The sequence below is a fragment of the Delphinapterus leucas genome, chromosome 15 (genome assembly GCF_059928025.1).
Source record: "Delphinapterus leucas isolate spDelLeu-1000000601 "Yukka" chromosome 15, BTC_Dleu_Yukka2, whole genome shotgun sequence".
Lineage (NCBI taxonomy): Eukaryota > Metazoa > Chordata > Mammalia > Artiodactyla > Monodontidae > Delphinapterus > Delphinapterus leucas.
In genome coordinates, this window is record NC_143143.1 from 15,566,857 (window position 1) to 15,593,695 (window position 26,839).

The window sequence follows — 26,839 nt, forward strand, 5'->3', positions numbered from 1 at the left end:
ATGACTAGTTTCTTCACTTCTGTGTGCCTCAGTCTCCTTGTCTGAAAAATGGGGGGAAAATAATACTATTTAACTTAGTCTGTTTGGGCTACCATAACAACAACAACATAAATAACAGACTGGGGGGCACAACAGAAATTTATTTCTCACCGTTCTGGAGGTTGAGGTGTCCAAGATCAAGGTGCTGGCCAATTCAGTTCCTGGTGAAGGCTCCTTTCTTGGATCGTATGTGGCCACCTTCTGTCTTAAGTTCTCACATGGCCTTGCTTCCATGCGTGCGCACATTCATCCATAACAAACTCCTAGGCCATCGTGAGGCTTAGCTTGAGTAGCACACATAAGATGCTTCGAATGATACCTGGTCCATGGTAAATTTGCAAGGCATGTCATCCAGATGAGCAACATGAAGGAAGTTAAACAGGAGGGGGATAAAGAGTGATTAGCAGGGGTGCAGATAGCATTAAGAAAGGTGGTCAGGAAAGCCCTCTTTAAGGAGGTGACAGGGAGCTGAGACCCAAGTGGAATCAAAGAGATAGCTACACAAAGCCCCTTGGAAATAATGTTTCTAGCAGAGGAAACTACTAGTGTAGAGTCCCTGAGATGGGAAGGAATTTAAGTCTTTGAGGGGAAAAAGGGGGAGCCTGTGTGGGTAGAGCCTAGTGAGCCAAGGGGAGAGGAGTGGGAGATGGGATAGGGAGGAGTTAGATAGTTCAGGGCCTTGCTTGCCATGGAAAAGATATTGGTCTTTGTCCTGGGAGCAGTGGAAAGTCTCATGATTTGGCTAATAAACCTTAAGTAAATGAAGACTGGTAGAGAAAGAGCCCAGCCCAGGGACCTGAAGACTCGTGTTTGAGTCTGGGCTCCTTGACTAGCTGTGTGTCCTTATGTAAGTTTTTCCCCTTACGGGGGCCTTAATCTCCACATCTGAAAAAGAGGTGTATTAAAAATGCCTCTCTCCTAGAAGCTTCTGAAAACCTAAGGTTCTTAAATGAGTGTTAGTTGGAATGACCCAGAAAGCATGTTTAGAATAGATTTCTGAGTCCTACCCCATGCTCCCTGCATGATTATTTTCATGCAGGGAGTTCACAGAATCACTCTAGGGAGTGGTGGGTGGAAGAGTCCTCCGTGAACAGGGAAGTGAAGAGCTGATGATGGTTTTTTTTGTGTGTGTGTGTGGTACGCGGGCCTCTCACTGTTGTGGCCTCTCCCGTTGCGGAGCACAGGCTCCGGACGCGACGCGCAGGCTCAGCGGCCATGGCTCACAGGCCCAGCTGCTCCGGGGCATGTGGGATCTTCCCGGACGGGGGCACGAACCCGCATCCCCTGCATCGGCAGGCGGACTCTCAACCACTGCGCCACCAGGGAAGACCCTGATGATGGGTTTTTGTTTTTTTTAATATTTACTTTTTTGGTTGCACTGGGTCTTTGTTGCAGCGTGCAGGCTTCTCTAGTTGTGATACGCGGGCTTAGTTGCCCCGTGGCATGTGGGATCTTACTTCCCCGACTAGGAGTCAAACCCACGTCCCCTGCTTTGGAAGGCAGATTCTTAACCACTGGACCACCAGGGAATTCCCAATGGAGGGGTTTTAGACAGGGGCCTAGCGTACCTGACACTTCGTTCTTTATGGAGCTTGTGCCTGGCATGCCCCTACTATTTCCCCTGGGAAGTGCCTTAGGAGGAGGGGTTTACCCCTCCAGCTACCTGGTTTCTGGCTCACAGATGGGCCCAGAGCTTGGAGCCCACGGTTCCAGCCCTCTGAGAGGGAAACAGAAACATAAAGGGTGCTGGCTCTGGTCTCCAGGGACTTCTACAGGAATGAGAGGAGACCAAGGTGTAACCTGAGCTCAGGGTTCTGGTCATCGTGGGGCTGGCCCAGGTAGCAGATAAGCCTGGGAGGGCCCAACTACTCAAGGCGAATTAAACACCTGGATTCAAGTCTCAGCTGCATGAGTTACTAGGTATGTGACCATGGGTTAATCACTAACCTTCTCAGAACCTCAGTTTATTAGTCTGTAAAATGAGGACAATAATCCCTATCTCAGGAAGCTATGAGAGAATTAAATAAGGTTGCACACTCAGCAAGGTGTCTGGCTCTGAGAAGATTCAGTAATTGAGGGCAGTAATTATTCTTATCTCATTCAGCCCTCGCCCAACCCTGTGAGGTAAGTAGTGTTATTACCTCCCTTTTTTCAGATGAGAAAACTGAGGTCCTACAGCATGAAGTAAATTGCACAAGGTCACAGCTAGGAAGTGAGGAAGGTAAGATTCGAAGCCATGCAGTTTGGCTTCGGAGACTGCACTTAATGACAATGCTAAATTGTTTCTCTGGGCCTCAGTTCCCTTATCTGTGAAAGGGGGTAATAACAGAACGTTTTTCATGGTGCTGACATGAAGTGCAAGTAAGTTAACACATTTAAAAAGGTTAGGATGTTGTCTGCTGTTTAGCAAGTGCCCGGTAAATGTGAGCTATCATTTTCTTTTTTTTTTTAATATTTATTTATTTGGTTGCACCAGGTCTTAGTTGTGGCAGGCAGGCTCCTTAGTTATAGCTCCCGGGGTCCTTAGTTGTGGCATGCGAACTCTAAATTGTGGCATGCATGTGGGATCTAGTTCCCTGACCAGGGATGGAACCCGGGCCCCCTCCATTGGGAGCACGGAGTCTTATCCACTGAGCCACCAGGGAAGTCCCAGGCTATCATTTTTATTAAGGAGAAACTTTATCAGACTGTCCAGAGATGATCTAGAAAGGAGGTAGTGAGGGCCTCATCCAAGGATAGGCAGATTCCCTAGAAACTAGGCGGAATTCAAGCCCTGGGGAAGGCTGGGCCTCAAGCCCTTTAACTCACCTTCCAGCCCTAGGATTTAGTGGGAAAAGTGAAAAACCAAGCTGAGGGTGGAACAGAGCTGTGTGGGATGTAGGGCAGAAACCAAAGGGGAGATGCAGGAAGACCTTCCTTTGGGAAGTAAGGCTCTTTTTTTTTTTTTTTTTTTTTTTTCTGTTCGCGGGCCTCTCACTGTTGTGGCCTCTCCTGTTGCGGAGCACAGGCTCCGGACGCACAGGCTCAGCAGCCATGGCTCATGGGCCTAGCCGCTCCACAGCATGTGGGATCTTCCCGGGCCGGGGCACGAACCCGTGTCCCTTGCATCGGCAGGCGGACTCTCAACCACTGCACCACCAGGGAAGCCCGGGAAGTAAGGCTCAAAGGAAGGATTGGTAGGATTCATAACAGCCAGGAAGGACCTGGGAACTTGCGTGGTGTGATGGAAGCCATGAAAAATTCTTGAGCAGGGGACAGAGCATCACATGGTACCTTAGGGAGAAGACTCCGGCTGCCTGTGCACACTAGATTGTGTGTGTAGGGGTGGGAGACTGAGGCAGGGCCACCAGGCAGAAGGGTGCTGATTCTAAAGATGCAGCCCTTGCCAATCACCCGGGGACTCCTGCGTCCTCCCTGGGTCATAACTTAGAAGACACCAACCCCTGAGGTATACAGATGAGGAAACAGGCCTAGAAAGGAGTGCTAGAGTCCAAACCTCCCACCTCCCAGCCCATCTTTTGGACACGCCTGGCTGCCCTCCCCTCTCTATAACATTGTCCTCCCCCCCCGCCCTGGGTGCCCCAGCAGCTGCTGCACCTTAGGTGGGTCTGCTGTAATCCTCTTCCCTTCCTCCCCCGGGGAGGATGAGCTGGTGTTAAGACTAATGCAGCTGTTAATCCTATTTCCTCCCAGCCGTGATCTGCGGGAGCAGCTGGGTGGAGGCTGTCTGGGCTCTGAGCAGAGAAAGAAGGGGCCGTAGCTAGAGTGGGTGTTCCAGGAGGCCAGGCCAGAGAAGATACATTGAGTATGAGACAGAGACTTCTAACTTCTGCTAGCAATGGCTCAAGCTGCTTTGAGAGTAATTGAACTTCCCATTACCAGAGTTATGGGAGCAAGAACCAAAGACCCATTCCAGAGCAGAGGGTGGACCAGGATTCCTATCTGGGGTGGAGTACCTTACAGCTGTGCAAGGCCAGAATTCTGTGTGAACAGTTGCTGCCTCTGAAAGCTAACCAACCAGAGGGGAAAGACAAAATACATACGCTGGGGACCTGTCCCTTCCAGACAGATGGTGCCAATCACCACATTTAGCCCACTGGCTCTGCCTTCTTCTGGACCTACCTCTGTCTTTCCTGAGCACTTGGAGACCTTCAGGCCAGACCCACATCTAGGTAGCCTCCGTGTCTGCAGCCTTGCACAAGGCTTGGATTCTGAGCTGTAGAAGGAAGATGGTGAGATGGACAGAGCCTGGGCCTTCTGGGAATGCCACAAGGTTTGGAGAAGCCCAGAGGCTGGGGAGGGAAGTGCAGGTGGGCATTTCGATGATCCCAGCCTCTCTTAGTTCCTCTGAGGTCACCTGGTCCAGCTCCTTTCATCAGTGAACAGACCAGAGAGGAAACTTGAGCGCAGAGAGACAGGAATGTTTGCGAGGAAGGATGTGCATCCCAGGTGGGAAATGCAGATAAGATAGAGTTCCTTCTGAGGCCTCAGAGGGCTTTGGTGAGGAGACAGGCCTTGGAGAATTGGAAAGGGGTGTGGCTTCTAACTTTGCCTCTCTTGCAGAGAAGCCCCGCCCATCCAGGCCATGGAGGTAGAGTCTTCGGAGGAGAGGTCCCCAGCCCCTGGCTACAAGCGCTCTGGCCGTCGCTATAAGTGCCTGTCCTGTACCAAGACGTTTCCAAATGCACCCCGGGCAGCACGCCATGCTGCCACACATGGGCCTGCAGACTGCACAGAGGAGGTGGCCGAGGCAAAGCTGAAGCCAGAGCCAGACCCCAAAGCAGAGGATGCCAGCGGGGACAAGGTGTCAGGTGCAGCGGCGAAGCCTCGGCCGTATGCGTGCCCGCTGTGCCCCAAGGCCTACAAAACGGCACCAGAGCTGCGCAGTCACGGGCGCAGCCACACGGGCGAGAAGCCCTTCCCTTGCCCCGAGTGCGGTCGCCGCTTCATGCAGCCCGTGTGCCTGCGCGTGCACCTGGCCTCGCACGCCGGCGAGTTGCCCTTCCGCTGCGCGCACTGCCCCAAGGCCTATGGCGCGCTCTCCAAGCTCAAGATCCACCAGCGCGGTCACACCGGCGAGAGGCCCTACGCCTGCGCCGACTGTGGCAAGAGCTTTGCTGACCCCTCGGTGTTCCGCAAGCACCGGCGCACGCATGCAGGCCTGCGGCCCTACAGCTGCGAGCGCTGCGGCAAGGCCTACGCGGAACTCAAGGACCTCCGTAACCACGAGCGGTGAGGGCGCTGGGCTGGCTGGGGGGCAGCCGAAGGGGTTGGGAAGAGCGCACCAATAGCGTGAAGGCGTTGAGTCCCAAAGATCGGAAGGAACCAATGGGAAAGTGAGTGAGGCAGAGCTATGGGGGCAGAGGATGAAACTGGGGTCTGATTGGCCTGGGTTCCTGGACTAGGAAGGGGGTGGGGCTTGAAGTTGGGCTGCTGCCCAGGAGGTACGAGTGGAGGCCGGGTCTGCTGAGTGCAGAGATGGATCTAGAACACCTAGACACCCAGCCTGAAAGATTCTTACTCTGAGGTACAGACCTGTGGCCCTTAGGGGATTGGGCCAAGGCCCCAGCGATGTTAGGGGGCCCTAACGTACAGTACAGACAGGCGGCGGGGGTCGGGCGTTGGGCTGCCACCTTCACTCCGGGCCTCTCCACTCCCACAGGTCCCACACTGGCGAGCGCCCCTTCCTCTGCTCAGAGTGCGGGAAGAGCTTCTCCCGCTCGTCCTCGCTCACGTGCCACCAGCGCATCCATGCGGCGCAAAAGCCCTACCGCTGCCCGGCCTGTGGCAAGGGCTTCACGCAGCTCAGCTCCTACCAGAGCCACGAGCGTACGCACTCTGGCGAGAAGCCCTTCCTCTGCCCCCGCTGCGGCCGCATGTTCTCCGACCCCTCGAGCTTCCGGCGCCACCAGCGGGCGCACGAGGGTGTGAAGCCCTACCGCTGCGAGAAGTGTGGCAAGGACTTCCGGCAGCCGGCCGACCTGGCCATGCATCGGCGGGTGCACACAGGCGACCGGCCGTTCAAGTGCCTGCAGTGTGACAAGACCTTCGTCGCGTCCTGGGACCTCAAGCGACACGCGCTGGTGCACTCCGGCCAGCGACCCTTCCGCTGCGAGGAGTGCGGCCGAGCCTTCGCCGAGCGGGCCAGCCTCACTAAGCACAGCCGGGTGCACTCGGGTGAGCGCCCCTTCCACTGCAACGCGTGCGGAAAGTCCTTCGTGGTCTCGTCAAGCCTGAGGAAGCACGAGCGGACCCATCGCAGTAGCGAGGCCGCAGGGCCTCCCCCGCAGCAGGAGCTGGTGGTGGGGCTGGCGCTGCCGGTCAGCGTGGCAGGCGAGGGCTCAGCAGCCCCGGCAGCAGGGGCTGGGCTCGGGGACCCTGCAGCAGGGCTGCTGGGGCTGCCTCCGGAATCGGGTGGTGTGATGGCCACCCAGTGGCAAGTGGTGGGCATGACGGTGGAGCACGTGGAGTGCCAAGATGCTGGGGTTGGGGAGGCTCCTGGTCCCTTGGGGGGGGCAGGCGAAGTGGGGGGTGAGGAGGTGGACGAGAAACCACCACAGTTTGTATGCCGGGAGTGCAAGGAGACGTTCTCCACGCTGACGTTGCTGCGACGGCACGAGCGCTCGCACCCAGAGCTCCGGCCCTTCCCCTGCACCCAGTGCGGCAAGAGCTTCTCAGACCGGGCTGGGCTGCGCAAGCACAGCCGCACCCACAGCTCTGTGCGCCCCTACACCTGCCCCCACTGCCCCAAGGCCTTCTTGAGTGCCAGCGACCTGCGCAAGCACGAACGTACCCACCCTGTGCCCATCGGGACCCCCACGCCCCTCGAGCCCCTCGTGGCTTTGCTAGGAATGCCTGAAGAGGGGCCAGCCTGAGTCCCAGGCCCCCTCTGCCACACTCCTGGGAGCTCCGCCCCTACAGGGTGCTTCCTGAACCTCCCTTTGCCTCAGCTCACTCTTAGACTCCAGATCCATCCCTTCACCCCAGGCAGCTAGCTCACCTTCCTGACAAAGAGCTGGGGACAGTGGAGGCTGGCAGCAGCCTCTGAGAGACATGGCTCCCTCTGAGCACCACTCATTAAAGCATTCGCTTTGACACTGGGTTGCCTTCTGTGTTCTGGTCGGGGGTAAGTAATGGGAATTTGGGCATCAGATAAGGTTCAGTGGAGATCCCTGGATTGACAAATTAGAAACTAGAAGGGTTTTTGGGTGCACTGTTTTCTCTACGTTTCAGAATGTCTTGTGACAAAGGGTTCCACGGTCAAGTAAGTACAGGAAATTCCTGTACCCTTATTGGGGATTCTTGGTGATCAAAGTATATTAAAGTCATCGATAAGTCCTGCAATGAACAAATCTATTTCGCTTTGTTTAGCCCACACTTACTTGACCTGTTACTGAGTAGCTCTACTTCTGTCTTTTTGCAGATAATAAACTGAGGCCCAAAGTTAGTATATTTCCCACAAATTGCAATAACAAATTAGAAAATACACTTGGGGTCCCATTCACAATAACAACAAAACCCATAAACTACAAAGGAGTAAATCTCACAAAAAACATGCAAACCCTGTGTGAAGAAAATAGTATCTTTGTCCTGAAGGATATAAGACCTAATTAAATGGAGATATACCATGTACCCGAGTGGAAAGTTATTATTAAAAGATGTTGATTCTCCAGTTTAATCCTTAAGTTCATTGCCATCCAAAAGAATTTTTTAACAAAACTTGAAAATCCTAAATTCCTGTGCAATATATATATTTAAAAACAGTGGAGGGGACTTCCCTGGTGGTCCAATGGTTAAGACTCCGTGCTCTCAATGCAGGGGGCCCGGGTTTGATCCCTGGTCAGGGAACTAGATCCCATATGCCGCAGCTAAGAGCCTGCATGCCACAACAAAGAGCCCGCATGCCGCAGCTAAGACCCAGCACAGCCAAATACATAAATAAATATTTTTAAAAAACCAACAACAGTGAAGCTATCAGGACTTCCCTGGCGGTCCAGTGGTTAAAACTCCGTGCTTCCACTGCAGGGGGCAAGGGTTCGATCCTTGGTCAGGGAACTAAGATCCTGCATGCTGTGTTGCCCAAAACAAAAACAAAAAACCAGTGGAAATGATGTATTTGACACGCTAGATAATCAAACACCAAAGCACTGGAATAAAAACAGGAGATTACTGACACAAGAATAAATTAATAGAGTGGGGGAGAGGGTTCAAAAGCAGCCCTATTTCTGGGAATGTAGTTTATGATAAGTATGATTATTCAAATCGGGAAAAATGTAGGCTGTTAAATAATTTGATAGTTATAGCCATACTCTGGAAGGCTACATAACTTTTAAAGTAATTTTGCAAAGACCAAAAATGGAAAAACAAAAACGAGGCGCCACATTTAGTGTAAACTGGGAAGATGATTTGATGTTTATCAAAAGTTAAATACTTCATGATGTATGTAATCATTATGCTGTACGCCTTAAACATACAGTACTGTATGTCACGTCTCAAAACTGGAAGAGGGGGGAAAAAAGCAAACAAACACATTTTTTTAAAAAAGGTTAAATGCATATACTCTCAGCAAGTACACCTCAAAGAATTTACATCACAGATTTCCTTTTCCAGTTCTGTGGCAAAACTGAAGATGAAAGATTCTTCGGTGCAGCAAAATTTGTGATAACTGGGAACACCCTATATGTCCATTAGCAAAGGACTAACTATATAAGGCCTCTGTAAGATATATTATGCAACAGTTTTTTTTTAAAATGAGGCTTATCAGTAGTGGGAAGCAGCCGCACAGCACAGGGAGATCAGCTCGGTGCTTTGTGACCAAATAGAGGGGTGGGATAGGGAGGGTGGGAGGGAGACACAAGAGGGAGGACATATGGGAATATATGTATATGTATAGCTGATTCACTTTTTTATAAGGCAGAAACAAACACACCACTGTAAACCAATAAAGATGTTAAAAAAAAAAAAAGCCAAGAGAAAGAAAAACACAAAACTCAAAAAAAAAAAAAAAATGAGGCTTATCAGGACTTCCCTGGCGGCGCAGTGGTTAAGAATCCACCTGCCAATGCAGGGGACACGGGTTTGAGCCCTGGTCCGGGAAGATACCACATGCGACAGAGCAACTAAGCCTATGCGCCACAACTACTGAGCCCATGTGCCACAACTACTGAAGCCCGCGTGCCTAGAGCCAGTGCTCCGCAACAAGAGAAGCCACCGCAATGAGAAGCTCACGCACCGCAGCAAAGAGTAGCCCCTGCTCGCCGCAACTAAAGAAAGCCCGCAGGCAGCAATGAAGACCCAACACACACAAAAATAAGTAAATAAAAATTTTTTAAATGTTTAAAAAAATGAGGCTTATTAATCTATGTTGTTGAGCAATATTCAAAAAATATGTCAAGTGTAAAATAGTGAAGTACAAAGCAGTGTGGTTAGTATGCTCCCATTTGGGCCAAATTACACATAAGTGCTCAAATTCCTATAGAATATTTCTAGAAAGATAATCAAGAACTGATTCTGGACTATAAATTCCAACCACCAGGGCCTTCTGCATTTATAAGCCAAAACAAAGCCAAAGGTCAGAGTGAACCAGATCCTTCTTTCTATGCTGTTATCTGTAGACTTGGGGGCCACCAAGTTGGCAGCCTTAGGAAGTGCCTGGTGTGCCACTGCCAGTCATGGGGACTAGGCAGCAGCTGGCTGTAGCCCAGGACTGGTACACCAGGTAGCACCTGGAGCAGAAGTACTAGGTATCCCCTTGGTGTCAGGGGCCTCACTCAGTGTTGTCATGCCCAGGCCCTCATTCCTGTTCTCCACAGCAGAACAAGGGGGCCACATGGCAACAGCAGGGATCAGTGTCATGGCTGCAGAAAGAGGGCACCAGTTTGACCAAGGACACTCACTGCCCATAACCATATCCAGAGCAGGAAAGAAACAGACACCGGACTGAGGGATTGAAAGCAGGGGAACTTTTGTTTACTACTGACTTGAGTTTTGGCCTTGAGCAAGATGATTTATCTTGGGGTTTGGGGAGGCACCTTTTAAAAATAGGTGTAAAGATACCATATACACTAATCAACAGATATCCCTGGGTATCTATCTACAGTGAAGGATGAAGTGGGTTCCCTGGATGTTCAGAACAGATCCACAACTCCTGCTCCCTTTCTGGGCCCAGACAACACACCCATCCCTTGGTCCCTCTCCTCTGACACCCCCAGTATCCCATACCCTAGTTCCTGCTCCCTGAGGACTCAGTCTGACTTTCAAAAAATTAATAGCATTATTAAAATATAATTCATATACCATACAATTAACCTGTCTGAAGTGTACAATTCAGTGTTTTTTTGGTATATTCACAGGGTTATGCAACCATCACAGTCTAATTTTAGAATATTTTCATACCCTCAAAAGAAACTCCATACCCATTAGCTGTCACTTCCTATTGATCCAAGCCCCTCCCCCCACCAACCCTTTTCCCTCAGCCCTCGTCAATGGCTAATCTACTTTCAGTCTCTATAGGTTTGCTTATTGTGGACATTTCATGTAAATGGAGTCATACAATATGTGGTCTTTTGTGACGGATTTTTTACTTGGCATAATGTTCTCAAGGCTCATCCATGTTGTAGTTTGATCAATTCTTCATTCTTTTTTATTGTCAAATAATATTCCATTGTATGGATATGCTACCTTTATTTATCCTTTCATCAGCTGATGGGAATTTGGGTCTCCATTTTTTGTCTATTGTGAGTAATGCTGCTGTGAACATTCATGTACAAGTTGTTTTTTTTTTAAATGAACTAAGTGAGCCTGTCTTTTTTTAAAATACATTTACTTATTTTATTTATTATTTTTGGCTGCACTGGGTCTTCATTGCTGCGCACAGGCTCTCTCTAGTTATGGTGAGCGGGGACTACTCTTCGTTGCAGTGCACGGGCTTCTCATTGCAGTGGCTTCTCTTTGTTGCAGAGCACAGGCTCTAGGTGCGCAGACTTCAGTAGTTGTGGAATGAGGGCTCAGTAGTTGTGGCTTGCGGGCTCGGTAGTTGTGGCTCGCGGGCTGTAGAGCACAGGCTCAGTAGTTGTGGCACACGGGCTTAGTTGCTCCGTGGCATGTGGGATCTTCCCAGACCAGGGATCAAACCCATGTCCCCTGCATTGGCAGGCGGATTCTTAACCACTACGCCACCAGGGAAGTACCTGTACTTTTGGGTGGACAAATTTTTCAATTCTCTGTGTATATATCTAGGAGTGGAATTGCTGGGTCATATGGTAACTCTATGTTTAACCATTTGAGCAACTGTCAGACTGTTTGCCAAAGTGGCTGCATCATTTTACATTCCCACCAACAGGGTATGAATGTTCCAGTTTCTCCACATCTTCACCAACAGTTGTTATTATCTGTCTTTTTTATTACAGCCATCCTAGTAGGTGTAAATTTGTTGTTTTGATTTACATTTCCCTGGCGGCAAATGATGTTGAGGATCTTTTCATGGGCTTATTGGCCATTTGTATATCGTCTTTGGATCAATATCTATTCCAAGTCCTTTGCCCATTATTATTATTATTTTTTAATTTGGCTGTGCTGGGTCTTAGTTGCGGCACGCAGGATCTTTTAGTTGCAGCATGCAAACTCTTAGCTGTGGCATGTGGGATCTAGTTCCCCGACCAGGGATCAAACCCGGACCCCCTGCATTGGGAGCACCAAGTCTTAGCCACTGGACCACCAGGGAAGTCCCCCTTTGCCCATTTTTTAAATTGGATTGATTCTGTTGAGTGGTAAGACTTATGTATTCTACATACAAGTTCCTTATGATTTGCAAAAATTCCCTCCCGTTGTGTGGGTTGTATTTTTACTCTCTTGATGGTGCCCTTTAAAGCACAAACATTTTTAATTTTGATGATGTCCAATTTGTCTATTTTTGTCTATTTTTGCTTGTGCTTTGAGAGCCATATCTAATAACCCATTTCCTAATACAAGGTCGTGAAAATTTATGCCTATATTTTCATCCAAGGGTTTTATAAACATTTACAAAGTTTATAATTTAGTTATAAATGTAAAAGTTTAAAATGCATAAAAGTTTTTTTCAAATAAACTATGTTTTTATAGCTAAAAGCTCTTACATTTAGATTTTTGATCCATTTTGAGTTAATTTTTGTATATGGTTTGAGGTAAGGGTCCAACTTCATTCTTCTGCATGTGGATATCCAATTGTCCCATCTCCATTTATTGAAAAGACTATTTTTTCTCCACTGAATTGTCTTGACTTCATTGTTGAAAATAAACTAACTGTAAATATAAGGGTTTATTTCCAGACTCTCAATTTTATTCCCTGGGTATATATCTTTCTTTATGCCAGTATCACATTGTTTTGCTTACTGTAGCTTGGTAGTAAAATTTTAAATCAGGACCTGTGAGTCTTCCAACTTGTTCTTCTATTTCAAGATTAGTTTTGTTTTTCTAGATCCCTTGCATTTCCATATGAATTTTAGGATCAGCTTGTCAACTTTTGCAAAAAAGAGAAAGAAAAGCAAGCTGTCTGGGATTCTGATAGGGATTGCATTGGCTCCGTAGATCAATTTGAGGAGTACTGTCATCTTGACAATATTAAATCTTCTGACCCATGAACATGGGGTGTTTTTAAATTTATTTAGATTTTAATTTCTTTCAACAGTGTTTTATAGTGTTCAGTGTATAAATCTTACATTTCTTTTGTTAAATTTATATAGAAGTATTTTATTCCTTTTGTTCCTATTGTAAATGGAATTGTTTTCTTTCTTTTTTGGATTGTTCATTGCTAGTGATGAGAAATACAATAGATTTTTGTACATTGTTCTTGTTTTCTGAAACCTTGCTGAACCAGTTTACTAGCTCTAATATTTGTGTGTGTGTGTATTCCTAAGGATTTTCTATATACAAGATCATGTCATCTGTAAAATGAGATTGTTTACTTCTTCTTTTCCAGTCTGGATGCCATTTGTTTCTTTTTATTGCTTACAGGGTTAAATAGAAGTGATGGGAGAAGACATCCTGATCTGAGGGGGAAAACATCCAGTCTTTCATCATTTAAGTATGATGTTAGCTGTGACTTTTTCACAGATGTCCTTTGATAATTAGCAAGTTAAGGAAGTTTCCTCTTATTCCTAGTTTCTTAAGCTTTTTTAAAACATCAAAGTTGTTGGGCTTCCCTGGTGGCACAGTGGTTAAGAATCCACCTGCCAACGCAGGGTACACAGGTTCGAGCTCTGGTCCGGGAAGATACCACATGCCGCAGAGCAACTAAGCCCATGTGCCACAACTACTGAGCCTGCGTGCCACAACTACTGAAGCCTGAACGCCTAGAGCCCATGCTCCTCAACAAGGGAAGCCACCGCAATAAGAAGCCTGTGCACCACAACGAAGAGTAGCCCCGGCTCACCGCAACCAGAGAAAAGCGTTCACACAGCAATGAAGACCCAATGCAGCCAAAAATAAAATAAATTAATTTTTTAAAAAAAGAAAATCGAAGTTGTTGGATTTTGTCAAATGTATTTTCTGGGTCTATTGAGATGATCAGAGGGTTTTTGTTCTTTATTCTACTAATATTCTTTATTACATTAATTGATTTTCAGATGTTAAACCAACCTTGCATTCTTGAGATAAATCCCACTTATATAATCATTTTTATATATTGCTGAATTTTGTTTGCTAGTATTTTGTTGAGGATTTTTACATCTATATTCATAAGAAATAGTGATCTGAAGTTTTCTTTTCTTGTGATGTCTTTGTCCCATTTTGTTATCTGGATAATTCCCAGACAGTCTGACTTTTGGCCCTCAGTTTTCTTCTGCCCCAACTTCCTTTAATTCCCTGACTCTCTGCCAGGACTGTCCCAGGTAGTGAAAGCATCTTGGGAATGCAAAATCATAGGCCCCGCTGCTGGGGCAATAGCTGGCATCACTCCTTAGTCTGTACTTTGGACTTCAGTCATGATCCCCTCCCCAGCTGAATGTCTGCATAAACTGGGACTCCTTGCAGGAGAAAACTCCAGAACCATGGCTGAGGCAGAGGTAAGGGAAGGCAGCAGGCTTTGTAGATGGGGCGGTCATTCTAGATTCAACCAAGGAGATTTGGAGACTTGTTCTCAATTACTTATGCACAGCCCATTCTCAACTAAAAGCCCTCTCCCTGGAGCCTGCTTTCCATTCAAGTCCTATCCCAGCTCTGACCTCATCTCTTACCTACTTTTTACACTCAGCAGGCTCCAGCCATGCTGGCCTTCTGTTTATTTTCTTCCCAGTCTTGGGACCTTTGTACTTGCTGCTTCCTGGGGATGGAACCCACAATCCTAGATTTGCCCATGATGCTCTTTCTGTTCAAGTCTCAGCTCAAATCTTACTGCTTCTACTGCTGCATAATAAATGACCACAAACTTAACATCTTAAAAACAACGTCCGTTTCTTATCTTATGGTTCTATAGATCAGAAGTCCAGGCTGACTCAGCTGGGTCCTCTACTTAGTGTCTCATGAGGATGAAGTCAAGGTCTTGGCCAGTGTGAGCTTTTATCTGGAGGCCCTGGCATAGAATCCACTGCCAGACTCACCTGGGTTATTAACAGAATTCAGTTCCATTTGGCTGTAGGAATGAGGTCCCTGTTTCTTTGTTGGCTGTCAGCCAGTGGTTGTTCTCAGTTTCTAGAGGCCATCTACATTCCCTGGCTAGGAGCCCCTCCCTCTTCAAGATCAGCAATGGCACATTGACTCCTCCTGCTTCAAATTTCTCTGACTTCTGTCTTCCTCTTCTGTAGCTAGCTGGAGAAGCTTTTCAGCTTTTAAGAGCTCATATGATTACATTTGGTCCAGATGAATAATTCAGGACAATCTCCCTATCTTAAGGTCAACTGATCAGTAAACTTAATTACATCTGCAAAGCCCTTTTTCTCATGTTAGGTAACATATTCATAGAGATTAGGGCATGGAATCTTTGGGGGCCATTATTCTCCTTACCACAGTTCACCTTCTAGCCCTCAAAGATTCATGTCTGTCCCACACACAAAATACACTCACTTCCTCTGAGGTCCCTAAAAGTCTCATCCCATTACAGCATCAAGTCAGAGTTAAAAAAAAAAAAAAAAGTCTCATATAAATCTCATCAAACCAAAAGTCCCAAGTCTCATTATCTAAATTATATGCAGACCCATCTGCATATAATCCATCCTGGAGCACAATTCCTCCCATCTGTGGACCTATGAAACTAAAGAAACAAGTCATGTACTCCAACATGCAATGCTGAGACATGCATAGGGTAATAGTTATAGACATTCTGGTTCAAAAAGGGAAGAAATGGAAGGTAAAAAGGAGTCACTGATCCAAAGCAATTTCAAAAGCCGGCCGGGCAAATTTCTTTAGGTGTCCAGGCCTACAAGTAACCCTCCACGGCTCTGCTCTGCCTTCTGAGCTCTCAGTTCTGCCCTTTGGATTAATCACCTCCCCTAAGAAACCATTCCTGACTATCTTTTAGAACAGCCGTCTCCAACCCCTTGTAATTTTTTGTCACAACACACTGCTTAATTTTTTAATAATACATATCCTGGTTTTGGGATGTCTTAGCTATTTCTTTACTTGTCATCTCCACTAAAATATAAACTCCATGAAAGCAGAGACCTTGTCTGAATTTTCACCTCTATTTCTCCAGCACCCGCCATAATGCCTGGTGTGTAAGTCTTGCTCAATAAGTATTTTGGGAATAAATGAAAGAATCAGTTAAATGTGGATTGGGGTGGTGTGGTATGCTGAACAATGGTGCCCCAAATATGTCCACATCCTAATCCCTGGAACCTGAGAATGTTACTTGACATGGTAAAAGGGATTTTGCCAATGTGATTAAGTTAAGGATGGTGAAATGGTAGATTATACTGGAGTATCTGGATAGGCCTAAGGTAATCACAAGGGTCCTTATAAGAGGGAGACAGGAAGGTCAGAGTGGGAGGAGAAGGTGATATGATAGAAGCCAAGGTTGGAATGATGTGCTTTGCAATGGAGGATAGGGCCACTAGCTAAGGAATGCAGGCATCAGTTAGAAACTGAAAAAGGTAAGCAAATGGTTCCTCCAGAAGGAGCCAGCCCAGCCAACTCCTTGACTTTAGCCCAGTGAAACTAATTTTGGATTTCTGACCTCCAGAGCTATAAAAGAATACATGTATGCTGTTTTAAGCCACTAAATTTACGGTAATTTGTGCCAGGAGTAATAAGAAACTCAAGTTACATTGCCTAAAGCAAACCACAGCTGATGTCAGTGGAGTGGGGATATATAATCTTTTCGTATGGAGGGGCCCCACAGGGAAGGCCAATGAGTTTTTGAACAATTGTAAAATCTTCCCCCGTCTGCCCTCTTTGTCACAAATACTGTCTTTTGTGTTTCCTCCACATGCAAAATAAATGCATCCCTGTCTCGAGGCAGACCACCCAAATGACCTATCTAATCATGGCATCAGGCTCAAATCCAGGACCTCTGATAGTCTCTATATCAGGTCCAGATGTGGCATCTCTTGATCCAGAGACCTATGACCCAAAGTAAATAAACAGATAAACAGATAACTAGATAGATAAATAACTAGATAAACAGATCAATCAATCAATCACAAGTTATCTCTGTCCCCTCCACCACATCCAACATATGAAGTGGAACAGGGACAGGATAATAGCAGTAAACACCCTCATTCAGAAGGAAAAATGGGAGACAGAAGTTACTGGTCTATGATAATTCTAAAAATCCCGCTGGGCAGATGTTGAAAAGGACCCCCTCCTTCCCCTGGGAGTGGGACTGCTTCCTGGGACTAGTTCCCTAGTTCATTCTTCTCCATGTCCTTAGCTCTGCCTTTGTTTGTTTATTTGGCTGTCTTAGTTGGGTCTTAGTTGCCCCGTGCGGGATCTCCAGTTGTGGCATGCGGGATCTTTAGTTGCAGCATGTGGGATCTAGTTCCCTGACCAGGGATCGAACCCAGGCCCCTGCATTGGGAGTGCAGAGTCTTAACCGCTGGACCACCAGGGAAGTCCTGGCTCTGCGCTTACAATGGCCCATCCTTTTCCATTTATTCTCCTTGGCCACATTTGAGAACACTTGGAGGTTATGCCTTTCTTTAATAAGGCAGCTTTCTTTCTTTTTTTTTTTTTTGCGGTACGCGGGCCTCTCACTCTTGTGGCCTCTCCCGTTGCGGAGCACAGGCTCCAGACGCGCAGGCTCAGTGGCCATGGCTCACCGGCCTAGCCGCTGTGCGGCATGTGGGATCTTCCCGGACTGGGGCACGACCCCATGTCCCCTGCATTGGCAGGCGGACCCTCAACCACTGCACCACCAGGGAAGCCCCAGACATGCCTCTTTTTCGACTTAGTTGTAGGCAAATGGAGAGTTACACTCTTAATCTCTTTTCCCTGAATCACCTTGTATAACTGAAAGGATTTACTGGAAACCACTTCGACCAAGTCAGAGGTTTTTACATAAGGCATGAGAGCCATATACTTGATATGACCCTTGCCACAAAGATGAGTCTGTTTTTTTACAATAAATTTATTTATTTATTTTATTTTTGGCTGCACTGGGTCTTCATTACTGCGCGTGGGCTTTCTCCAGTTGAGGCGAGCGGGGGCTACTCTTCCTTGCAGTGTGCGGGCTTCTCATTGCAGTGGCTTCTCTTGTTGTGGAGCACAAGCTCTAGGCACGCAGGCTTCGGTAGTTGTGGCTCATGGGCTCTAGAGTGCAGACTCAGTAGTTGTGGCGCACAGGCTTAGCTGCTCCACGGCATGTGGGATCTGCCCCAATCAGGGCTCAAACCTGTATCCCCTGCATTGGCAGGTGGATTCATAACCACTGCGCCACCAGTGAAGTCCCACAAAGATGAATTTTAATAAAACTTTGTGCCTTAACGGCCTTGTCAAGTTGTATCTTTCACTGGTTAAAAATCTGGATCACTTGCCTGGAGTTTCTATATTCTCTTCCATTTCTGCTTAAAAACTGGCCAATTATATTCTGAGTCATCTCTTTCTTACAGTAACTTGTCAAATGCACGCAATAGCAACCAAGGCATGCTACTAATATTCTCTTTCCCCAATTTTTTGCCTAAAGCTCTAAACTCAGTTGGACATTATTTATACTCTTAGTTCTATTCCCAGCTTACAGTTTAAAAAAGTGCTTCACCACTGCATAACACACATCACCATCTTTCCAGCTTCCAATGGTAGTTTCCTCACCAGCCACTGTGCAGCTCCAAAGCCAATGACACACAATTCAGGTTTATTTTTTATTGTAGCAACACCCCACTGCTGGGTAATAATTCTGTAACAGTTGAAAGGACTGTTGATGTGGTAACAACCAACCTCAAAATATCAGTGGCTGACAGCAAGAGAAGTTTCTCATTTACATTACACATCATTTTACAGGTGGGCTACAGTTCAGCTTCATGTCCTGTTAATTCTGGGTTCCAGGCTGAAGAAGTCTTGATCTGGCAACTGACAGTTTCATGGCCAAGGAAAAAGAGAAGGGAAGCTCTCAGAATACTCATTGGTGCTTAAAGCTTCTATTTGGAAGTGGTACTTTGCATTTCTACTCATATTCCACTGGCCATAGCCAAGCCCACTGTAAGTGGGGCATGAATGTATAATCCTCCTAAAGAGAGGGGCCCAGTAGGAAGGACAGCATATATTTGGAACAATAATCTACCACAGGGCTGTACCACAAACTGACATCAATCACTGAACTCGTCCATTCTTGCTTCATATGCACGCTGCTGCAGCGTTTTGTACCACGTAGCACCTCTCATACATCTTGATCAAGGGTAAAATCTTGACTCAAGGTAGACAATTCATAGGTAGGTCAATGTAGCCTGACCTAGACCAGTCAGGTTCCTTTTCTTAAGAATCTGAAGCATGAAATATTCAGCGGGTGAGGGAGTAAGTGGAGAGGGCTTGCAGGTGAAAGGTGATACAACATGATTTGGAAAAGCCACAACTAACACAGGCCATGTTCCCTGAAAGCTGGGCTGACAGCAGCCAAGCCAGGATTTCAGTGCAAAACCTGCCCTTAGCCCCTCACTCAGGTCGGTTTCCCACAGGGAAGGGGTATATGCAGGGAAGCCTGTGAAACCTCCGGTGCACTTGTCTTCTAAGTCTGCTCCAAACTTGCCACTCACCTGTTCAAAAATCTTCTATAGGTCCCCACAGCCCACAGAAAAAGTTCAAATTGTTGAGCCCGGCATGTGAGCCCTCGCTTGGCCATCTAGCCACCTCTTCCAGGAGGTTCTGGATGGCGTCCTGGGTGAGACGGTTAAGCAGCCTTTCAGGGTGGCGCTGTCCAGCACGGCCAAGTGGAAGACACACGCTGCACGTGGACACCCAGCTGCGTAGATGTGGCAGTCTCCGCGTCGCCTTGACAATCTCTATCAGATTCCAGTAGGTACCATGGGTCGTGCAGTTTGATTCTGAAGGCAGAAAAATGGGGGACTGGACAAAGGCGACCAAAAGGACAGGATTTTGCTGAAGAAGCAGGCCGCAAGGGGAAGAGATGGAGAATGGAGAATCAGGGAAGCGCAGAGACCCCGCGTCCAAATCAGTCTTCCCCTGGGGCAGGATCCATCCGGTTCCGCAGTTTCCCCATTGGGTGGGCATCCATAGTGTTCGAACGCTTCTGAAAATGAGGGGTTCCTTCCTGTAGGCGTCTAGAGTTTCTTCTGTACACAGGACACAGGATCTCAGACAGGACGAAGGCGTGGGTAACCTCCCAGACTCGACCAGCCGCAAGTCCCAGCAGCTAGGGAGAGCAACCCGGCCACGCCTTCTCGCGTGAGGTTCTGACTCCCGGCGCACGCCTGCCAGTCTCTCACTGGCCAGCCGCCTTCCGTCTCCTTTGGCGTTTTGATCATGCCCCTTGAGCTCTGTGATCCAATCGCTTTTGGGTGCGACTGAGGAGTCGCTCTGAGGCCCCGCCCACATCAGCGTCCTCTAATTGCTGTTTAATACCCGGTGCTCACTCCTTCAGGACGCCCTACGGACCAATCCTGATGCTCTTCAGGAACAACATTTAGGTCCGCTAGTCAGTCGTTTTCCAAGTGGCGACCGGGCTACCCTTCAGCCACACCCCGTACACTCGGGGCCAAGTGTACTCTCGGATCTGGCGCAGGCACCGAGCAACCGCCATTCTAGGGCCACAGGGAGGCGCTGCAGGCGGGCGCCCAGCCACGGATGGAGGCTGAGCGGTCCTGTCCCACGTCACTGGGGCCCAATCCCGCCCTCTGACCCCTCCCCCATCCCGGGTCCAGGGGCGGGTCCGAGTCTGCACCAACGACCACACAGCTAGCCCTTCATCGCTCGCATCGCCCCGGCACCCGCGTGTGCACCCCATACTTGGTGGCCGAAGCGAGCGGTACTGCAACCAGACGGGCTGGGCTACAGGAGCAGCAGCGGTGACCTGTGGGATCGAAAGTGCGATGGGACAGGGCGGCTGGAACCCGGCTCCCAGACCTTGGTCAGGGTCAGGCACCTCCCTCTTTTTACCAGGCTTCGGAGCCAGGAGCCCTGAAACTAGGTGTCTGGGGACAGGCGCCACACCCAGCTGCAGAAACTAGGCATGGGACTTGGAACTCTTAGACATTTAGAGTGGAAGCCTGGAGCTCAGGTGAGTCATGGAAACCCTGGGGTCAGGCTCCTCTGCCTCCTCTACCCGCTTCAGCCACAAGACCCCTGAGAAACAAGGTGAGCTGATACAGTGCCTGGCTCCATAACCTGAACTCATATAAGAGGCAATGCCTTTTTCTGGGCACAGGGCCTGGCCTGTTGAACCCTTTGCCTGGCAACCTCTTCACTGATTCTTCCCATAACTGGCCCCTCCTCACTTGCCACGCCACTCAAACTTCGCCCCCTCTGAGACAGGCCCTTCTGAGTCCACTATATCCAAAGTAACAGGCTCAATTACTTTTTCATAGTGCCTCTTCTTCTTGGCCTCAGGAATGCCCATAGATCACACACACACACACACACACACACACACACACACACACACACACACACACCCCCCACCTGTGTCCCAGCCTGGCCTGGCTCAGCTTCACTCCTTTGGGGTTAGGTAGTCACAGCCAGATGTGGGTGTTACACCCTCCCGGCCCCACTCATTCTCATGGGAGAGTAGAAGGGCACTGCCAGCCTGGTGTGCTCACAGCACCTACGACAGTCTGATCTGAGCCTGCCTGGGCTGGGCCTGTCCCCAAGGGTGGCCAGGAGGTGGGAGGCTGGTTACCTGGAGGCCCTGGACCAGCCTTTTCAGGAACACACATGCACAGGGGAATCTCCAAGCTTTTTTTTTTTTTTTTTTTTTTTTTAATTTCTTACAAAACCACATGTCCCAGCCAGACAGGACAGTGCAGGCCCGCCCCCAGGCACTGTGGCTGGAGGAGGGAGGCCCCCATGGATGAGGGGCTGCCGACCCCAGAAGGACCGTCTGCCCCTCTGCACAAGGCCAGTGTGAGGAAGGGGTCTGGCTGGAGGCTCTGTCCTGCCCACCCCCAGCTGCTGGGAGAGAAGGTAGACCCAGGGTCCCTGGTGCTCTTAGTGCCTGCAAGGGAAGGAGTGCAGAAGAGGGTCTGAGGGGAGGAGGAAAGGCTGGGGTCAGGGATGGGGCAGGCCAGGGGGCAGGCCCACAGTATCTCACCGAGAATATGCAGCGCTATCAAACCAACGTGGAGACGCTAATGATGACCACCAGGATGAGGACAGTGACGGACAAACAGATGGCAATAAAGACTTTCTTCTGTGGGAGAGGAGTGGGGTCAGGGAAACTCAGGAGGGGAGGGAGGGCCACCCGGGGGGTGAGGTGGGGGGAGGCTGACCTTCCGCGCCTTCTTCTGGCTCTCCAGGGCCATCTTGACATGTTCCTGCCCACGTTCCACATAGTCTGCTGAGCTCAGAATGTTCTTCTCAATTCTGTTGATCGTCTCCCCCTGTTCGGAAGAGGGGGCGGTTCAGGCAGGTAGGAATGACTGGGGGTGGAGGGCCCAGCAGCTCCTCAGTCCGCCCAGCCCAACCACAAATGACTGAAGGACATTCCTGGCAGAGAACACTGCACTAACAAAGATGCGGAGGCAGGCCCACATCTGACCAAAGACCGCTCTCCTGCAGGTGGCTTCGAGGCCCCCTTCCACCACGTGATCCCTTCTGTCCTGCTCCCTCTCCCCATACAACCTCTACTCGCAGTGCTGGCTGGGACCTGAGTGCCTTACATGGCTCCTATCTTTTCACACAGGGTGAACTTTTGTCCCCTCACAAGTCTGTCTGAAGTCGTGTTCTTTAGGCCTGTCTCCCTGCTGCTGTGAAGCTCTCCCTATCCTGGTACTCCTACCGAGTGAAAGCTCTTCCCCATGACTCCCAGCTGCGAAAGAGCATTGGGTCAGCTCCTCCAGGACAGGGCTGGAAGCTCCCTTTATCCTGAGATAAGGGCCGGGGGAAGAATACCACCTCCCACTCCATCCTTGTACAGATTTTAGGAGGCAGGCCTTCTAGGGGGCAGCTGTGGAGCTCTCAGAAGTATGAGGGTAGATTCTGTTGGTGGAGGAGAAGCCAGGGTTGGGGCCATACCTGGGGTGGGCTCAAGTTTGAGGGATGGGGTACAATGTATAGAGGAGTGGCCATCCAAGTAGCTGTTCAGGAGGACGCAATTTGGGGGCACAGCTAAGGATGGAAATAAAGGCCAGCCTGGGGGCTTGGCCCAGTCTGGAGGGGAACAAAAGCCCCGGGGAGAGAGGCTAAGGGTGGAGGTGGGCTGACAGGCACAACACAGTCTCACGTCTGGGGGCTGAATCAAGCCTGGCCAGCTGTCTGGGGTGCCCACCTGCATCTCCACTTCAGTAGCCAGAAAAGTGAAAATCTCATGAAGTTCACGGATACTGCGCTCAAGCTGCTGGATCTCACTGTGCCGGGCCGAGATCTCATTTAGGGCCTGTCGAGTCACCTGTGTGTCCTTCAGTATCTGGAGAGTGGACAGGAGTGAAGGGACAAGTCACAGGGAAACCAGCAGCAGGTTCAGAATTTCCTGTTCGGCTTTGGAGCGGCCCTCAGGCCTAGAACTGGGGCCAGGCCCCTGATGAGTGGTTCCAGGCAGGCTAATTCGTGCCCTTCCGGGCCTCGGGATTCCCTCCATGAAAAAGGGCCAGGACTCAGAGAGGACGGGGGGCCCGGCAGAGGGAGGCTGGCTGCGGCCACTCACATTGGACACAAACACCTCGCTCTGCCCGCTGTCCAGCATCTGCTCCAGCTCCTCGTCAGACACCATTCCAGCATTTGCTGTGAAGGAAAAGGCCAGGCTCAGAGCTGGTCAGGTCACCTGACCCTGTGGGCCGGACGCCGCAACTCACTGATCTTCAGCTGCCTCCGAATCCGCTCCACGTTCTTCTCCCGGTATTCGGACTGCAATGAGTTGCACTTGTTGATGAGCTCCACAAATTGCTGGGACAGGACCCCGTGCTAAGGATGGAGAATAGAAGCTGGGTACTCCTGGGAGGATCCCTGCCCGGTCTGGGCTTCAGCATCCCCGTGGGTACAGTCAGCAAAGAGCATGAGCTCATAGGTGCCTGCTGCCTTGACCACCTTGAAAGGCTCCCCCAGTCTCTCAAAGTAAAAGCCGAAGCCCTTACCAGGACCTGCAAGGCCCTATATGACCCGCCCCTTCCCCCGTTGCCCCTCTGACCTTACCTCCCAACACTGTTCCCTCACCCCTTCCCTCCAACCACAATGGGCTCTTTACTCCTCCCTGAGCAGAGCACAGTCCCACCTCAGGCCTTTACACTTGCGTGCCTTCGGCCTGGAATGCTCAGGCCCCACAAAGGCCTTTAGTCTTTGTTACAATGTCACCTTCTAAGTGAAGTTTTCTCCACCTTATTGCAACCTGCTTTCTCCCGATGTTCTCATTCCCTCTCCTCCTGCTCTTTTCCCTTAATACTTCCTATGTTCTAAAATAATTTACTGATTTATTATGGTGATTGTCTCTCCGCACTGGAATGTAAGCTCTGTGAGGATAGGGATCTTTGGTTCACGGCTGTATCCCAAACAGCTGAAAAAGGGTCTGGCACACAGTAGACCCTCAACAAATATTTGTGGAATGCTTGTTGAACACCAGCCTCACTGCTTAGACTAGAGGTGTGCTGGGATGCCCGGGGGTCATAGCGATTGCCCAGATTTTTACAGGCCCACCTGGGCCATCAGCCTCTCACACCAGTGACTACCACAAGCCCCCCCTCTCCCCCGAAACGCTCTCTCTCCTTGTTCGTTTTGCTGATGTCTAAAATCTGCTTATTCCTTGGAGTTCCTTCCTCAAAGACACATCTGCTCTCTTGGCTTCAGCTGTACCCTTTCAAGATGCCCAAACTGTTCCATCTTCAATCTGGGGTCTTTGCTGAGCTCTGGGCCCACCTACTTCAACTCTGATCTCCAAGAACTCCAAACCATGCCTCACTGCGCATCCAGAGGAGGCTGCTCAGACCACCTCAAATCTCCTTACAAAGCTGGTGCTTCAGTGACCTTCCACCCCAGGGAAGTTCCTCTTCCTGACTTCTTGAATTCTGTCCCTGGGGCAGAGGATGTCCCTGTCACATAGGCAGGGAACCTCCCAGCCATTTGACTGCACCCTCTTCTTCCCTGGGCAGAGCCATTAGCTACCAAGTCCTACCTGAGTAATGTCTTTGTCATCTATTCAAGCTTAACCCCCCATCTTGGCTTCTAGAAAGTATCTCCTACAGCCGAGCCCAGATCATGTCTAGGGACTCAGCAACTTCTCACAGAATGGAGGAGAAGAGGGCAGTGATATAATGGACTGGAAGTCATGAGACCTGGGTTCTTGACCTTGGGTGAATCCTATTCCTCTCTGAGCCTCAGTTTCCCCATTTGGAAAATCATCTGGTTGGACTTGATGATCTCTAAGGGCCCTTCCTTCTCACATCTGCCATCTAATGATCTATAAAACACTAGATGAAATTTCCTAGTTCTGGGAATAATGAACACACCTGGGTTTTTCTCATTCTTGTGTTGACCGAGTTATAGTTCTCATCAGCTTCCTCCTTCTGGGGCTCTATGGCTGTGGAAAGACACAAGAGTATTGGTAGAGCAGGGGAGTTTGACCTGTGGCTTCTGAAATTCGGTTTGGGGACTAGGACTCCAGCCACCCAGCCATACAATAGAGAGGTGCTTATGACCATAGGATGTTTTTTTGGAAATAAAATTTATCATAAAATGACTAATTCTGAGTCTCTGACAGGCAAAAGTATATTTTTCTTTGCAATAAATACATCGGAGAATTCCCACAGGCATGCAGAGGCCTCCTAACAAAACCCCCATCTGCCTGCCCAAAGAATGCACACTGGTCAGCAAGAATTGTAGAAGTACAGCTGATCCTTGCACAACTGCATGGGTCCACTTATACTTGGATATTTAGAAAACAAATGCATGCTACAGAACTACATGATCCACGGTTAGTTGAATCCACCCATGCAGGACCTGGGATATGGAGGGTGGACCATACAGTTATATGCATATTATGACTTGGGGGGTGGGGTGGCAACGCTAACCTCTGCCTCGGTCAAGGGTCAAATGTAAATGGTTTCATTATAAATAAGGGAACCTAAGAGGCAGGCATATGCTGTGGAAAGAACTTTGGACTGGAAGCCAGGAGACGGAGATTCTAGACGTAGGCCTGCTGTGTGACCTGGATATATGTCACTGGCCTCTCTGGGCCACACACTCCCCAGATATACCAGGAGCTGGGCAGGATCAGAGGAAAGTATCTGTCTGAGGTCCTAGAAGCTCACCCTTCAGCTGCGCGCGGATGTCCCTCCCCAGCTGTTTGATCTCGTCGCGCAGGTTCTGCAGGTCCTGCTTCATGCCTGAACAAGAGAAAGCCATGATGCCCAAACAGCAGCCCCTACCTCAACAAATCTCCCTGCCCACCACCTGCGTGGAACTACAATCCCCACAATCCCTCGGGCTGAGCATGCGTTCTACACTCAGGATTTGACTCACTCTCCTCGGGAAGGGGCGTGGCCAGAATGGTGACCTGCTGCTTCTCCAACTCTCGGACTTTATTCTCCAGCTTGACAATAGTTTGCCGAATTGTCCGAACCTGGGGAGGATGACCGAGAGGGCTATAGGAGATATGGGGGTACTCCAGGCCGCTATGCTCCTCGGGTCCTCCAGCCCCCTCGTGAATCCAGGCCGAGACCCCAGCCTCTTACCTTCTGGAAGAATTCATCGTCCGGGCTCCCCAGCCGTGCAGTGCCCGGGTGTACCACCAGCGCGACTCTCTCCTTGTCTTCATCGTCCGAGCTGTCATCCCCCTGCCAGGGCCGGGGTCACTGGCATCACTTCCTTAATATTGCTCTCGCCCAGCAGGACTCACAGACTTCCGGGTCTTTCCTTCCTAGCCCACAGCCACCCCTCCCTGCCCCGAAGACCAGGAGTCCTGCATTCCAGCCAGACCCCACCCCGTCCGCCTGTCCCCAACCCTGCTGCGCCGACTTCTCACCTGCCTCAGCTCGTGGGTCCTGTCCCGCATGGCGGCCCGAGCTCCCTCTCCCCGGCGCCGGAGCCCGGCGGGCCTCAAGATTCTAAGTTTGGAACTCCCGTATCCCACTCACACTCTGACACTCCCCTCCGCCCTCACCCTGCGGACCCCAAAACTGCCCCCTCCACGAGCCGCCAGAGGCTCTTTCCCTGGCACCATCCACAGTCAAGGGGAAGGAGCCGACCTCGGGGACCCCCAAGTTTCCACAGGTTGGAATTCCCTTTTCTTCCCCCCCTCCCG

At 49.6% G+C, this 26,839-nt stretch overlaps 2 protein-coding genes across 5 annotated transcripts in view; one reads left to right on the forward strand and one right to left on the reverse strand.

Moving 5' to 3' along the window:
- ZNF668 (zinc finger protein 668) overlaps positions 1-17,581 on the forward strand; it is a 28,615-nt gene extending 11,034 nt beyond the window's left edge. The window contains exons 2-4 of one of the 2 annotated variants that reach the window (XM_089895868.1): positions 2,195-2,260; positions 4,603-5,271; positions 5,702-17,581. In XM_089895868.1, the coding sequence (XP_089751994.1) occupies positions 4,625-5,271; positions 5,702-6,914 (1,860 nt within the window). In that variant the 5' untranslated portion in view covers positions 2,195-2,260; positions 4,603-4,624 and the 3' untranslated portion in view covers positions 6,915-17,581. The remainder of the gene's footprint in view (positions 1-2,194; positions 2,261-4,602; positions 5,272-5,701) is intronic. The other variant, XM_022588234.3, reaches the window with a different exon arrangement.
- Positions 17,510-26,839, reverse strand: STX4 (syntaxin 4). 3 transcript variants are annotated; one of them, XM_022588277.3, is made up of 11 exons: positions 26,561-26,838; positions 26,271-26,372; positions 26,059-26,158; positions 25,848-25,922; positions 25,047-25,117; positions 23,403-23,511; positions 23,255-23,331; positions 22,880-23,017; positions 21,882-21,992; positions 21,704-21,802; positions 17,510-20,467 (listed from the first exon to the last, which is right to left on the reverse strand). In XM_022588277.3, the coding sequence occupies exons 1-10, from the start codon at positions 26,588-26,590 to the stop codon at positions 21,722-21,724; spliced, it is 894 nt and encodes a 297-aa protein (XP_022443985.1). In that variant the 5' UTR covers positions 26,591-26,838; the 3' UTR covers positions 17,510-20,467; positions 21,704-21,721. The 3 variants fall into 3 exon arrangements, with proteins under 3 accessions (XP_022443985.1, XP_089751996.1, XP_022443984.1); XM_089895870.1 differs by lacking the exon at positions 17,510-20,467 and adding an exon at positions 21,350-21,607 and having other exon boundaries at positions 26,059-26,180; positions 26,561-26,839; XM_022588276.2 differs by lacking the exon at positions 17,510-20,467 and adding an exon at positions 21,350-21,607 and having other exon boundaries at positions 26,561-26,835.

Excerpts from the sequence above, each read along its gene's own strand:
- STX4 (XM_022588277.3), bottom strand. The coding sequence starts at position 26,590 with ATGCGGGACAGGACCCACGAGCTGAGGCAG. Across the intron at positions 26,373-26,560 it reads GGACCCACGAGCTGAGGCAG|GGGGATGACAGCTCGGACGA; the intron begins GTGAGAAGTCGG and ends CGGCCCTGGCAG. Across the intron at positions 23,512-25,046 it reads CAAGAATGAGAAAAACCCAG|CACGGGGTCCTGTCCCAGCA; the intron begins GTGTGTTCATTA and ends CTCCATCCTTAG.